The 17,165-nt window shown below is 36.3% G+C and overlaps 1 protein-coding gene across 1 annotated transcript in view; it reads left to right on the top strand.

Annotated features, from left to right (window-relative positions):
- Positions 1 to 17,165, top strand: part of LOC150080194 (protein Aster-B-like) — a gene marked incomplete in the record, with an annotated part of 482,184 nt that overhangs the window by 30,398 nt on the left and 434,621 nt on the right. Inside the window, 1 exon segment of the mRNA XM_090380640.1 lies at positions 3,273 to 3,348. Coding sequence (XP_090236766.1) covers positions 3,273 to 3,348 — 76 coding nt within the window.

Here is a 17,165-nt window from a genome sequence, read left to right as displayed (position 1 = left end):
TCCGGCCCACCGGGGTTCCCCCGGTAAGGCTTATGGCCAGTCTGCCTCTGTCGCTAGAGAAAAAATATGAAATTGTGAAACGCTTTGAGTGGAATGAAAGACCATGTGATATTGCACGTGCTACAGACCTAAATGAGGCAACGCCGAGAATTACAAAGAACGCAGAGAAAATAAAAACAACTTTCATAGCAGGAACAACTCAAAGTGTAATTAAAATCCATTAGATTAAGACACAAAGAATTGGAAAGATGGAACAGCTGTCATCTGTTTGGATAGAAAAATCAAACAAAAAACAAGTTTCCTTACAATAGAAGCAAAAGCATTAGCGATATTTTATTACGTAATAGTCGTAATAAAATACGTAAGTATTTTATTACGATTATTTATTGTGTTTGGTAATGTTTTGGTTACAAATGTGTGTGTTCAATCTTGGGTGGCCGGCACCTAACTCTATTTTTCCCATAGGGCCTGTTGTTTATATTGCACGATTTTGCATTGTACGAGGGTTTCTAAGAACACAACTATCATGCAGTACGAAGACTAACTGTATAAGGCTATCCATACCAGGGCTAGATTTAAATATAACTAGTGGGTTGGTTGAGGTCACTACAAATCTTGATGCTCCCTAGTAGTACCATAAATTAAAAATAATAATGTATAAATAAGTTAAGTACATATACAACCCATGCACGTATAATGTCTAATTGTTCACAGACAATAGCATTAACACTGGAGCCAATATTTACAGTACTTACACCATTTAATATTTAAACCTAAATGTCATTTGGGGATACGTTCCAAGGCCTACCGTGGATGGCTGAAACCGCAGATATAAGCAAACACCTGCTGACCCCCATATATAACGTGATTTTCTTGTACATACATATGCATAATAAAGTTTAATTGATAAATTAAACACACAGTAAGACATTACCAGCATTAAATATGGTAATAATAAAGTAAGCAGACTCTCGACATACTGGGATTGGATTAACCGGGACACTTCAAGACTCAAAATAAAAAAAAAATCGACCAGAAATCATAAAATTCAAGTAATAACTAGAATATGTATAAACAGATATTTTGCAAGTCGTAAATAAGCGACAAGAACTGTCATCATTGGGAGATTAGTATACCAATTATCTTGCAACCCCCACTGTCTTCACACCTACTGCTCAAAAAAAAAAAAAAAAAAGAGACCAAATATTTAGTTTGATTTAGTGCATCGCGTCAATTGTTGTGTTCCGTCACACTGCAAAAGGACAAATTTTGTTTCATTTTTTAAGTCAGGGATGTCGGGATTTTTTTTTTTATAGTAATTACATCAAGTTTTTGTTTAATTTGAAAGCACAACTCTTGCTTTTGCCAATCATTTTCGTGATTTCTAAGCAAAAAAAAAAAAATTAAAAAGTTTGAAAATGGTGCATCTGTTAAATCTCTAAACAATCATTATAATGCTGGTGACCAAACCATATGCGACATTGTAAAAAATAAAGGGAAGCTATTCAATTTAAAATCAACATCGTAAAAAATAAATGGAAGCATTGTATTAGACACGCGAGTAGTAAGTGTTAAGTTTTTTCTTTTTTTTTTCCATGGGTAACCGAATCAGTGGATACAGGGGCATAACTGTATATACATGCAACCATGACTAAAAATCTGCAAAAATTCAAAATTATAAATTTTTTTGATGCCATCTTTATTTTCAATTCTTTTCAAACACAACTGTGAAAAATCTGTTCTGTGTTAAAACACATATTTTTAATTAATTTTTGAAATTAAAACTCCCCTTAGATTTGTCATCAAGCAAATTCAAATTTGGAGGTTTTGCATGTCAATAAATGCTGTAATTAGATGCCAGCCAGTCAGTAACAGGAGCACTTGCTGCATGAAACATGAAGCATGTACAGCAACTGTTTGATTCCAGAATATGCTTCAGTGGCATATAGCCAGAGGGTTGCCAATTGGGGGAAAGCATGTGACGGTAAATTGAGCTTGCCATCAGTAACTGTACATGGCAGATGCCAATAAACACATACATATAATTAAGTTTAACTTAATCAAGAATTTTTCCTAATTGTGTGATATGGAATTTTCAGTGGAGAATTCAAAGAAAACATTTTCAAAAATAGCTATTAGGATGTTTAGCTGTGTGGATAGAGGAGATGAAGCATGAAATATTGAATGATGAATTGCAGAAATATTGTTGGGTTGAATTGACCCTGCATGCTTAACTTGGAATTGAAGTGCTCTCAAATGTTTCCTGCTCAGTTTATAAAATTGTTAGCATGCTTACACTATCTTGTGACAGTGTGCTGCAAAGATATTTCTTCATGTGTTTCAGCATAGAAAAGCTACATTCTCTTGTGTTGATTACTGAAGGTTAAGTAGATTCTTCAGGTGGTTTCTGTGTTTGGAGACGTTAACCCTTTTTTTTTGCAAGTGGATTTTTCATGCGAACTTTTTTGAGAAATTTGGAAGTCTTGAAAAACTATGTACATAAATATATGAATGCTTTTTTAATATTAATTTTTTTTTCTTATTTTTGACTTTTAGTGCAGGATCAGAAAATAAAGTTAATGTTCAGAAATAAAATCAAAATTTCATTAAATTTCATCTTTAATTTGGAAAAAATTAAGAAAAAATCATAAAGACATAACACATCATTATGTTTTTCTTTGCAGTAATATCCTCCACTTTAATGTATGTATTATTTGATTCAGTTTCATCAATTTCTGGATCTGAATTTCATTGAATTTAGTCAGTTTTGGCTTTTGTAAGTCTGCATTGTCTCTAAGTTTGATACAAGTGTACACTCTCCTATGTTGATTTTCAAAGCTATCATAAATATAACTGCTGTTACTTATAGCTGATAGATGGAAGCATATATCTATTGTTCCAAGACAATCTGTATATATATATATATATATATATATATATAAAAAGACAGTTTTTGATAATGCACTGAAAGAACTTTTAGAATGTATACGTGTGTTATATTCCATTCCAAGAGAAAATGTATATACGGGCATGCTGGCAAAAGGATTAAATAGATTATATAGTTTTGAATTTGTTAAAATCCAGGGGAAGTTTGATGCCATTTTTATAAGTTAATTCAAAATTTTCAACGTGTCATTTTCATAGAAGTATTTCAAATCTTTGGTAATTTCAGAAACTTTTTTAATTTCTAAACAACGAATATCAATAAAAAGTCATTAATTATCAGTTGTTAATCCAGTGGATACCACATTTATTTTTTGTCTTATCTGCAGAAAGAAATCGGAAGCTGCTTCGGTATCTAGTCATGAGCAAATTGTTGTTCAATCCTCAAACATCTCTGTTGATGAAAGCCCAGAGTAAGTTATGTAAATAAATTAATCTTTGAATTTGAAATGTTTGAATTTTGTGAGTATGAAGTATTTTGAGACAAATTTTTATTAATGGCTGAATTGTTTGGTTATTTTTAGTCTTTTTAAGTAAATTTTTATTTTTGTTTGTCTTATTATTAATATTTTTTACATTTGATTATTTTATTTATTTTTATTAGTTCTTATTGTTCAAAAAATTTTTCTGAGTTTTCGATATTTAAATTGCAGTTATGTATTTAATGTTATGTATGTAAGAAATAGGTAGGTAAGTCTGGTAGGTTGAGATGAATAATGAACAGGTACTACCAAAGGAGGGGTAGTATAAATATATGTACTTTAGTGTGTGTGGAGAGGAATAAAAGGTAACCACTAGTAACTAGCATATAAGATGAAGAATGCAGTTTGGGCAATAATATTAAAGACAGAGATTAGGATGCAGCTAATAAACAATAATACTCAGATATGCTGGGGTTGTAAAGCCCATCTTACAAAAAGAGCCACTGGATCTAGAGTATGTTTATATTAATAGAAAAGGTAGTGGATCTAGAGTATGTTTATATTAATAGAAAAGGTAGTTGAAGTGTGGTAGGTATATGGTATTAAAAATGGAAATGGAAAAATAAACAGTAGGATAAGGAAGGTGGAAGCAAATAAGTTGAAAATAGGAGAAAAGAAAGGATAGAAAGAGTGCTAGTCTGTCCACTTTGGAAAAGGATGCTAAGAAAAACAGCAAGGACTTCTTTAGTTATATAAACTCTAGAAGGAAGGGGATGAATCGGATTGCTCCACTTGATATTGATGGTTCGACTGTTGATTATCCTGCTCAGATAGCCGACAATCTGAATGAGTATTTTGCATCTACATTCACACATGAGGAATTATTAAGGGGAGGAGAATGCCAGAGGTTTATCAAACTGTAACAGCGTACTTAATGATTTTATAATAACTAAGAGCAAAGTGGAGAAGAAATTGTTGAAGTTAAGCATAAGAAAGGCACCCCGGGGTGGATAGGATCTATCCAGTTATATTAAGGAGGCGGCAAAGGTAATAAGCAAACCCTTAGCCATAATTATGAGATATCCTTGGACTCAAGGGAAGTCCCCATGGACTGGAGATGTGCAAATGTATCGCCAATTCACAAAAGGGATCTAAGGATGACAAGTAATTACAGAGCAGTTAGTTTAACTTCTGTTCTGGGGAAAATAATGGAGTCACTGGTTAAAGAGGCGCCTCCATAGCCAGGTGGGAAGGAGCAGCAGTGCGTAGTACACGTTTCTTGATTAGACCGGGGTTCGAACCCGTCACCACCAAATACGGAGGATGCGGAAAGGTCAGGGAATGACCACCGCATATCCCAGAGCAATGTGGCCTTAGTTGCTCCTAAAAACCAAAAAACAAACAAACTGGTTAAAGAGGCATTGCAGGATCATCTAGACAAGACTGAAGTAATAATAAAGACACAGCTTGGGTTTGTGAAGAGAAAGTCTTGTCTGACAAATTTTATTGGATACTATGATGTGTTACAAAGGAACTGGATGCAATAAATAATTTTGATTTCATATACTTGGATTTCAGGAAAGCTTTTGACACTGTTGTGTATGGAAGACTACTAATTGGAGCAGTATGGTATTAAGAGCAAGTTGCTACAATGTATAAAAGGGTGGTTGAGTGGGAGAAGACAGAGTGGTAATCAATGGATACTGCTCTTCGTGGGCTAATGTTATTAATGGAGTCCCCCTAGGGTTTGGTGTTGGGTCCACTATCGTTTTGTATATTTATCAATGATATTGATGAAGGTATATCGGGCTTAGTGTTGAAGTTTGCAGATGATACAAAGGTTGGCAGGGTTGTTAATAACAGTAATGGCAGTGTGCCACTGCAACAGGATCTAGAAAATTTGGACAAGTGTGTGCTGAGAAGTGGCAACTGAAGTTTAACATTGAGAAATGAAAAGTACTGCATATGGGTAGAAAAACATACCCCAGAGAAACATACCAACTGTGTGGTACCACACTTAGAGTGGTATAAAGTGAAAAAGATCTGGAGAAAGTGTGCAGTCAGATATGAAATTTTCTGAGCAGTGCAGACAGGCTGCCAAAGCAGGTCATGGGGTATTGCCAATGATATATAGGAATTTTGCTAGTAGGGTAAAGGAGGTGATTATCCCTTTATATAAGGCAATGGTCAGGCCGCGCCTTGAGTATTGCATGCAGGTCTATAGGCCTCATTTTAGGAAGGATGTAGATTTACTTGAGCGTGTACAGAGAAGGGCAACAAGATTGGTGAGGGGAACGAAAGGGTGATCTTACCAAGAAAGGCTTAATTTCTGAAAATTGCAGTCTCTTGAGACTAGGTACCTGCAAGGTGATCTGATTGAGGTGTATAAGTCCTTGATTGGTTTGAGCAGGCCCAATTCTGATGGGATTCTTCCTCTTGCTCAGATTATGAACACAAGAGGGCATAAATTCAAATTGAAGAAAGACAGTTGTAGAATAGAAGTGCAGAAATTTTGCCTTTAGCCAGTAGGTAGTTGATTGCTGGAACAAACTTCCATCTGTTGTTGTGGAAGTTGATAGCTTAAATAAATTCAAGGAGGAACTGGACAGATGTTTAGAGGGAATGGATGTGGGAAATGGTTTTTTTTTTTGGCTGATGCTGCATAAGCTTGCTTTCTTGCATCACATGCCTCTCCTACTACTTGAATAACTCTAGTGGTCAGAGCATCAGAATTTGATTAGAGTCAACTAAATATTTCAGAAAATGGTTAGGGTGCCAGTGTCAGGACCTTTCTTTGAAGGATGCGCTTTACGATCCCAGCATGCCTGAGTATTATTGTTTATTAACAGCATATACTGCTGTCTGTGCTTAATATTTAGCAATATTGCCTGAACTCTTTTCTTTGCCTTACTTGCTGGTTGCCTTTTATCCCTCTCCGCACACTGAACAAGTATATTAGTCCTTTATACTATTGTCTCCTTTGGCTGTAACTGTTCGTTATTAACTACACTATCAATTCACCATTACATTACTGAGATGTTTTTTGAATCATTGATCTGTTAATTTTTTAAAAGATTCACAAAAAGAACCTTGTAAATTTTGACTCAATATAACTACATCCCAATTTGTTGTTTATTGATATATTTACATACAGTACATAGTGTCAGAACCACCATCTTCTCCAATGCATTTTCTGAATTTATAATTATTTTTCAATGCTTTTTATTATTATTGCTTTTTCCAGGATGGCCTGCTTGCATTGGATTAGATGTATGAAGCACTATGGCTCAGATGGATTATCACAGTTGTGGTCCTCTGACGAAGTTTGCTGTGATATTCCATTTTTTACTGTTTTTTTTTTTTTTTTTTTTTCCCAGTTTTTTTCGAATTCCATAGGCCTCATTTTACTTATTTAATAATTGCACCTATTTGCAAAAATAGCTTAGTATCTATGTTAATAATGCCATTTTATAGATATTATATTTCTCATATTAGTTATATGCATTGTTGGCATTATTATTAGTATTGTTAGTACTATTATTATTATGTTATTAATATTGTTAATAACATTACATTGTTAGTATTGTTAATATTATTATTTCTTCACATTCTTTTAGCTTTAATATCACATTTCCTTTTTTCCATTAGGTTGCCATCCTATACAATGAACATCTCAGTTTACCATACTTACCTACCTATAGTTAAAATTCTTACAGCTATATTTTAACTTACACTCTTTGTTAGCAGCATAGTATTTAAATGGTTCATATCCTATTTTTACTTGAGTAAATATCATTTATGCAGTGATTGATATCATGAATTTCATTTCCACTCTCATTTATAAATGTACTTTATATATACAGTGTGTTTCAATTAAAAGGCACTGGGAACTATCCAGCTTATTTTTAAGTTTAGGCTATTTGTTGTTTGGACCTGTTTTTGCCATATCTGGGCTAAAGTTTCAGAATTTTAAGTTAAAATTGGACTAATTATTTACCATTTGATTTTATGATTTTTAAATTTAGAAACCATAAACTCTAAATGATTTTGCCTAATCAGCTGCTTTTTTCTCATTGGGAAAGTGTTTTTTTTTTTTTTTTTCCAGTTTAGTTTAAAAAAAAGTCATTGGTGTGCTTTTGAAACATGTGGACATGTGTGTGTATAGGTAGGGTGGCTCCTAGAACGTCCGTTCAAATCCACCTCGTTTCTTTGTAGGTTGAACAGACTCTGCAAAACAGGCCAGCGTGTAATATAGTGCAATGTTCGTGTAGTTTAATGCATGTTATGTTGTTGTGTTATGCTGACCTCTTGGCTACCCAGAAGCAGCTATCACCAGGAAGGCTGCTTCTAGATACTCGTCCACACCACGGGAAGGTGGGCCAGTTCCAGTAGATGGGACGCATAAGGTCTCAGGTTATGAGACAACAACACTTTAAAAAAAAAAAAAAAAAACCATCCAGCTTATTTTTAGGTTTAGGCTATTTGTTGTTTGGACCTGTTTTTGCCATATCTGGGCTAAAGTTTCAGAATTTTAAGTTAAAATTGGACTAATTATTTACCATTTGATTTTATGATTTTTAAATTTAGAAACCATAAACTCTAAATGATTTTGCCTAATCAGCTGCTTTTTTCTCATTGGGAAAGTGTTTTTTTTTTTTTTTTTTTTTTCCCAGTTTAGTTTAAAAAAAAGTCATTGGTGTGCTTTTGAAACAAACTAAACTAATTTTATTTTAACAAAAAATTAAATAATATTACGTTACAGCATGAGCAGCTGGAACAGAAACTGCTCTTTTACAGCCAGCTACATTTTATAGCTAAATGCATGAACTGAAGAATGAACATTAGAAACAACTGTTTTGTTTGTTTTGGTTATTTCTTCAAATCATATAAATTTTTGTTCATTTTAGAAGTACACCAAAGACAATTTCAGACTAAACTGAGGATGAGAAACAACTTTCCCATTGAGAAAAAAGGTTAACATCTGTGTAAGGCAGTGATAAAATCTTGTGAAGGACATTTTGATGAAAAATCAGTATAGTTGTTATTATTAATTATTTCAATATTATTTTTGCTGTAAATTTTTCAATGTTTAATAAAAAATCTTAAATACTTTGTAGTGTGTTGGTTTTTATATTAAAACTTACATTGTCATAGCTAATTTAAAAAAAAAAAAAAAAAAAAAAAAAATGAAAACTGTTGTCATGTGCTGTGATTCCAGATGGGAGTGTAGTTTAGGTCTGATGTAACCAAGTGGTTACATTAGACCTAAATTACATCATTAAGCCTCTCTTGGTAAGAGGATCTCTTCATTCCCCTTACCAATCTTGTTGCCCTTCTCTGTACACGCTCAAGCAAATCTACATCCTTCCTAAAATGAGGCCACCAGACCTGTGAGCAGTACTCAAGGCATTGCATGACCATTGCCTTATACAGAGGGACAATCACCTCCTTTTCCGGCCCCAAGTGCCAAGCGATAGGGACCAAGCGATTTTCTTAAGCGAATTATAAAGTGATCCTTCCAAGTGATTTTGTTCTCTTTCATTTCTAGCCGCTCTTATTCTCAGTTCATTGTAAGTGGTTCTTCACTTAGCAGATTTTAAGTAGAACCCAGGAAGGAAAATCACCTTTCTTTTTTAGGATAATTATCCATTTTCTCACTAACAAACTAATCCGCCAGCCGCTTGGTCACTAGGTGGCACTGCTCCTGCCTCCCCGTGGTGGGGCCGGAAACCTGAAAGGAAAAATAATCCTTTCAGGGCTAAAAGGAGCAACAATGGACTTGACAAACCAGGCTTCTCCTGGAATTATGGATCAAACTGATCACAATCGGCAGCAAGATGATCTTAATCCATCTACTGCCAAAAGACAAAAGAAAGATGTGACCAAAACCATCTCGCCACTCTTTCTAATTGTTCATTCCCTATCAGACCAACCAGTTAGTAAACTTTCTCCCTTTGTTATACAGAGGTGTCTAGAACATATAGCTGGTCCACCGAAAATGGTTCGCCGCTTGAAATCAGGCGACCTTCTGATAGAAACGACAAATCATCGACATTCTGAGCTTCTTCTTGAAACCAAAACTTTTGGAGGGTTTCCCATCAAAGTCACTCCACATGCCACTTTAAATTCATCTAAAGGGGTTATCGTGGAATGGGACCTCCTAAATAGCTCTGAAGAAGAAATCGTACAAGAGCTACAAAACCAGAATGTCACACATGCCAAAAGAATCCTTATTAAAAAGGATGGAAACCTCGTTCCAACCCGCACCATCATACTTACTTTCAGTACTCCAACTCTACCATCATCAGTCAAAGCCGGGTACCTGAATTGCCAGGTAAAACCATACATCCCCAATCCATTAAGATGCTTCAAATGTCAAAAATATGGTCATTCCCAAACAGTATGCAGAGGACAAGCTATTTGTGCCACTTGTGGCTCAAAAGAACATACCAGTAAAGAATGCAATACACAGTCTCCTCGCTGCCCAAACTGCAAAGGAGACCACCCTGCCTATTCCAGAGACTGTAATATATGGAAAAGAGAAAAGCAAGTTCAAAAATATAAAACTGAACATAAGATAACATATCAAGAAGCCAAAAAGCAGATACCACTACCTCCAGCAGTGAGATCATATGCAGCAGCAGCAGCAACACCAGCAACTACAGTGCAGAAAACAAAGGTAATTGCAATACAGACTGACATCACAGTCCCACCTAACATCTCAATAGCAGATTGGGCACGTAATCTTCTTCTACAAACAAAACAAAAAGTTGACCAGGCAATTAATACACCCATTATAATCCCACCAGATGCTGAAGATCCAACACCAACAAGCAGTACAAATTCCACCAAATCTGTAGAAAAAACACAAAAAAATACTGACACTATGGATATTGATGAAAAGGAGAAAGAAGATGAACCAGTTCTGGAACTTTACGCAAATGATGACATGGACAGTGGTGGCCGACCAAGCTTCCCCAGAAAAGAAAAAATCAAAACAGATCGATTAAAACAAGCAGCTCATCGTAAGTCATCTGAATCAAGCACTAAACCCAAATAATGCGTACACTTCTACAATGGAATTGTCGTGGCTTTCGAAGTAATCTAAGCGATATCAAAGATCTAATTTCCGTATATGCTCCTGCAAGTATCTGTTTGCAAGAAACAAACCTAACTCCGCACATAAGTATTTCAATCAAGAACTACAATCTATATAGGCAAGACCGAAAAACCAATACAGGTCATGGAGGAGTCGCCATTCTTGTTGACTCTAATGTTCCATCCAAGCATATTCAGCTACAAACACCCCTTGAAGCAGTCGCAGTACGCATCGTGACTGGAATTTCCTTGACTATGATTTCTCTCTACCTTCCACCTAATCATGCGTATACACTGCAAGAATTTGAGGATTTAATTGAACAATTACCATCTCCTTTTTGTTTGATGGGGGACCTTAATGGGCATCATATCATCTGGGGATCACTTCGTACAGACAAAAGAGGACAGATGATTGAAAAACTTATAAATAATAGGAACCTAACACTCTTAAACACAGGTACTCACACCCATGTCCACTTACCAACAGGGACTACCTCTGCAATTGATCTCACCATCTGTTCCCCAGCTCTCTTTCCTCTCCTTGACTGGTCTGTTTCCGATGATCCCTATAGCAGTGATCATTACCCAGTTGTTTGTCACCTACTAGCAAATGATGTACAGCAACCTATAAGAGGTATAAAATGGAAATTTTGCAAAGCAAACTGGGAAAAATACCAATATGCTGCTTCCTTAGATGAGAAAATCATAAGACATACTGATATCAATAATGCTGTTACTCATATCACAAATCAAATAATTTCTGCAGCAAACATTGCAATACCAAAGACAGCTCACCAGTCTCATAAACATTACAAGCAGTGGTGGAATGAAGAATGCTTGGAAGCAAAGAAAGAAAAAAATAAGGCTTGGAATCAATTCAGAAAGTATCCCACCACCACTAATCTCATAAAGTATAAGAAAGCCAGAGCAAAAGCACGCTATATACGCCGGAAATCTCAGAAAGAATCCTGGATATCTTTTGCAAGCAAAATTAATAGAAATATGGACAGCAGAATAATATGGAACAAAATTCGACAAATTTCAGGCAAATATACAACCGTCCCTAAACCGATCATAAGCTGGAAAGGTCATGACATAACTGATCCAGAAAAAATTGCAAATCTACTAGGAGAAACATTTGAGGAATTGTCAGCAACAACGTCATACAGACCAATCTTTCAAACATATAAAGCTCAAATGGAAAAATACAAAATTAATTTTCATGCAGCTCATGAGATTTCATACAATCAATCCTTCACTATAAATGAATTGCATAAAGCCCTAGCTAAATCTAAAGAAAGTGCAGCAGGTCCGGATGGAATCCACTATCAAATGATCAAACACCTCCATAAAAATGCTTTATACATGCTGTTACTGCTATATAATAGGATATACCTTGAGGATACATATCCAGACTCTTGGCGACATTCGTTTGTACTGGCCTTTCCAAAACCTGGGAAGGACCATTCAAATCCATATAATTATCGTCCCATCGCGCTCACTAGCTGTCTAGGTAAAATTTTAGAAAAAATGGTGAACGCTCGGTTAACATGGTTTCTTGACTTCCATAACCTCCTTAGTCCTAGTCAATATGGTTTTCGGAAAAATAGATCCACAATAGACATAATGACAAAAGCTGAATCAAATATTCGCAATGCTTTTCTCCGAAACGAACACCTTGTAATGATATGCCTTGATATTGAAAAGGCGTTCGATACCACCTGGAGATATGGTATCCTTCATGAATTGCACAAATTAGGTCTTCGAGGCCATCTACCGAAGTTCCTTCAGAATTTCATGACTAAAAGAACTTTTCAAGTCCGCTACCATCATATCCTGTCTCTAATATACAATCAAGAACAGGGGGTCCCCCAAGGCTCAGTCCTCAGTGCAACCCTTTTCACTATCAAAATAAACCCAGTAACAGAAGTTATTCCAGCAACAATTGAAACCTACCTATATGCTGACGACCTCACCATATCATGTCACTCACAGAATATGCGGACAATCGAGAGGCAGCTCCAATGTGCTATTAACAAAATAGAATCCTGGTCCATCTATAATGGATATCGAATTTCAGTACAAAAGACAGCGGCAATACACTTCTGCAGAAAACGAAAGATGCATCCTGATCCAGAACTAAGGATAAGCAATCAACAAATTCCACTGAAACAGAGTATCCGGCTACTAGGACTAATCATGGATCAAAAATTAAATTTCCTAGAACACATAAAATATCTGCGTACAATGTGCTTAAAGAAATTGAACATTCTACGAGCTGTATCAGCCATGACATGGGGAGCAGATCGATATTCACTTTTGCATGTTTATCGTGCAATGATAAGATCTAAATTAGATTATGGTTCTCCCATTTACTCCTCAGCTAGGAAAAGTGTGTTAAACTGGTTAGATCCAATTCATCACAATGCATTACGTATTATTTCAGGAGCCTTCCGTACCTCACCTGTGTATAGCCTATATACAGAGATCCATGAACTCCCACTCAGTCTTCGTAGACAAGTTCTTCTTATGAACTATGCTGCGAAAGTTCAAAGCCTTCCTGGACATCCAACATGGCAATATCTGTATAAACCGAAATGGGAAAATTTATATACGAACAAACCTAATATCTGCAAACCTGCAGGTATCCGACTAAAAGAAATACTCTCACAATTGAACTTAAGTATGAATAAAATCTACCAAGATACCCCCACAGCCCTTCCACCATGGAAAATCAGTTCAGTAGACTGTGACATGTTCCTCATAAAATGGAAACAGAGCAATATCCCAAGCCAACATATAAAACAACTCCATTCCTCTTATGTAACGCAATTCTCTGACTATTCTCATCTGTATACTGATGGATCCAAGACGGCCACACACGTTGGTGCTGCTGTTGTATTGCCAAACAACATAATCTCACAGTCTCTTCCAATAGAGTGCAGTATCTTTAGTGCTGAATTGTTTGCAATAAGTGTCGCCCTAGATCACATTGCCAAAACTTCCCTCGTAAAAAGTATTATTTTCACAGACTCATTAAGTGCAATATATGCTTTACAGACAGAAGATCATCCATCTCATCCGTATGTAAGAAAAATTCTTTCCTCCTTATCACACCTTCGGGAAAACAAACAAAGAGTCAGATTCACTTGGATTCCTGGACATTCTGGAATACTCGGCAATGAACGTGCGGATGATGCAGCAAAACATCCATCTAACAAAAATTCTCACTTGCATAAAATACCGCTCAATGACTTTAAAAACATCAATCGAAAAGCCTCTGAAAATATATGGACGCAGACCTGGAAATCTCAAACAAACAATAAATTATACCAAATCAAACAACAGCAGAAATCCTGGAAATCAAGTTTTCGGTCAAACAGACATGAAGAGGTTATCCTCGCCCGGCTTCGCATCGGACACACATATTTAACACACTCTTACCTCCTAATGAAAGACGATCCTCCACAATGCCCTCAGTGTCTGACCACACTAACAGTGAAGCACATCATCATAGAATGTCCACGATACCAAATTGCCCGCCAATCAGCTTTCAAATCGCATTCAAATGAGCCATTAAGCCTTGAACTCATTATGGGAGAAAAGTCAAACATCAGTGAACTCTTATCATACCTCAGCTTAATAAACTTAACTAATCATATCTAATATGTTAAATCAGTAACAATATAACAGGAAATAACAAAACTTGAACAGGCGCAATATAGCCGAAGTTGCTTTTGCGCCATTAAACCCCAAACAACAACAACAACAACCTCCTTTTCCCTGCTAGCAAAATTCCCATATATCATTGACAAAACCCCATGACCTGAAAACCTCAACCATCCTTTTATCCATTGTAGCAACTTACCCTTAATACCATTCTGCTCCAATTTGTACAATAGTCTTCCATGTGCAACAGTGTCAAAAGCTTTCCTGAAATCCAAATATATGATATCAAAATAATTTTTTGCATCCAGTTCCTTTGTAACCACATCATAATATCCTATAAAATTTGTCAGACAAGCCTTTCCCTTAACAAACTCATGCTGTGTATGAATTATTGCTGCAGTCTTGTCTAGATGATCCTGCAATGCATCTTTAACCAGTGACTCCATTATTTTACCCGGAACAGAAGTTAAACTAACTGGTCTGTAGTTACTTTTGTCACCCTTCGATCCCCCTTTGTGAATTGGCGATACATTTGCACATTTCCAGTCCTTCCCTGAGTCCAAGGATTTCTCATAATTATATCTAAAGGTTTGATTAGTTGCTTTGCCGCCTCCTTTAATATAACTGGATATATCCCATCCACGCCAGGTGCCTTTCTTATGTTTCACATCAGCAATTTCTCCTCCACTTTGCTCTCAGTTATTACAAATTCATTAAGCCCCCTGCTACAATTTGATAACCTTCTGCCATTATGTGATATATTAAGTTCATGCATAACGAGGCTTAGTATTAGTGTAATGGGGAATATGGCTGATGGAACGTGAAAGAAAGAACCTAAATCCCTTCACAATATATTTATAAATAATTTATCTCCTATCTTGAGAAATCTAATAATTTTGCAGAAGATAAAAACAAAGATTATAGTATAGTTAAAAGTGAGACCTCAGGTAAGTCTAGCATTGCTTGCCTGTTCCTGTAGGAAAGAGCATTAGCTGAACTTGCAAGTTTATTTTGTGTGAACGTAAGTTAAGTAGTGCATTATTATAGATAAGGGAATATATTAACATGTCAAAATGGATGATAATAAAGTATAAGACAATAAGAATACATTATAAAATACAGAACAGTGAAAAACTAGATAATAAAGCATGTTATCTACTTATTACATGAAACTATTACACCATATATTTTTTTTTTTTTTTTTTTTATGAGAACCCCAAACACGAGAGGTATTATAACCTATAGTACTTAGTACCGTGCTTGGGTTGGAGGTTGAGAAGACGAAAGAAGATATTTGTTGATATTGGACTTGAACTTCTGTAGATTGTAATTTTCAGGAAATACGTATGAAGGAAGGTTGTTCCAGAAAACGGCAGTTGAATGAATAAATGAGGAAGATGAAAAGTTGGTTCTGTGAGTTTGAAATTGGACAGTAAATGGATGTTGGCTGGTGGCGGCACGTGTTTGAACTGTTTTGAAAGAGAGAGCGGGAATTATAGAAGCCAATTCAGAAGAACAGTGCCCATGGAAGTATCTGTAGAAGAGGCATGCAGCAGAAACAGTGCGTCTATGAGAAAGCGAGTGGAGAGACTCTGTTAGAGATGAATCATTAATTAACCTAACTGCCCTCTTCTGAATGGAATCAAGAAGCCTGAGAGAGGTTTTGGGGGCACCACCCCAGATGCGGGAACAATATTCCATGGCAGGGCGGATTTGCGATTTATACAGAGTGAGCAGCTGTTTGGGAGAAAAGTAATGCCGAGAGCGAAAGAGAAAACCAAGTTTTTTAGATGCAGAGGAAGCAATATTTGTAATGTGCTTGTGCCAAGAGAGATTAGAAGTCAGGGTAATCCCCAAAAGAGATATATCATTTTGCCTAGAAATTGGAGTGTCACCAAAGATAAGCATAGGAGTAGAAGAATCCTTTTTGCGAAATATAAAACAAGACTGAGTTTGAGAAGGATTAAAATCAACTAAGATGTCTTTGCCCCACTGAAGAATTACCTGGAGATCAGCATTTAAGGAATTGGCAGCAGATTTTCGAGAACTTGAAGCTGATTGAGCTAGACAAGGTTTCTCAAAATGGAAAGTTGAATGCAATGTGCTATCATCTGCAAAACTATGGATAGGATTTCCAGTAAATGGAAGAAGGTCATTGATATACAAGAGGAAAAGAGTGGGGGAAAGAACTGAACCTTGGGGGACACCAGCATTAATGGAGAAGTTAGAAGACAGAGAGCCATCTCCCATCACCCTCAGTGAGCGATCAGAGAGAAAACAGGATAACCAATTACTAAAAACAGTTGGCAAACCATAAGATGGAAGCTTGTTTAGAAGACCTTTATGCCAAACACGATCAAAAGCCTTTGAGATGTCAAGAGCAACTACTTGTGTTTCACCGAACCTTTCCATTGAATTAGTCCATAAATGGGTAACATAAGCCAGAATATCACCAGTGGATCGACACTGACGGAATCCATACTGGCGATCGTTGATTAGATGGAAGGTTTCTAGGTAGTTTAAAAGTTGGCGGTTAATTGATTTCTCCATTACTTTAGAAAGAGTAGAAGTAATTGCAATGGGACGATAATTGGATGGGAGGGATTTGTCACCCTTTTTAGGAACTGGCTGGATATGAGCAAATTTCCAAGCAGAAGGAAAAACACCTTTGGAATAAGAAAGTGAAAAAAGGCGGCAAAGAATAGGAGTAAGTTCAGGAGCACAGGTTTTGAGAACAAGTGGAGAAATACCATCAGGACCTGGAGCTTTCTTAGCATCAAGATTCATCAAAATCCTTCTGATATCCTTTTGACGGAAGACCACAGGAGGCATTGAATGGAGCGTGTTAGGAATGGTGGGAGGTGTTTTACCAAGATCATTAATACATGAGTTGGAAGAAAAATGGGATGCTAGCAGGTCAGCTTTATCCTTGGCTGAAGTGACAACAGAACCATCTGGTTTGGACAGAGCTGGGAGCAGAGATGGGCAAAAGTTGCGGCCAATAGCTTTGGCAAGAGACCAGTATGCTCGGCT

Source organism: Mastigoproctus giganteus, chromosome 9, assembly GCF_048544385.1.
Source record: "Mastigoproctus giganteus isolate SK-2022 chromosome 9, ASM4854438v1, whole genome shotgun sequence".
Taxonomy (NCBI): domain Eukaryota; kingdom Metazoa; phylum Arthropoda; class Arachnida; order Uropygi; family Thelyphonidae; genus Mastigoproctus; species Mastigoproctus giganteus.
Note: the sequence above shows the minus strand (reverse complement) of the source record. Positions and strands in the feature narration are given on the sequence as shown.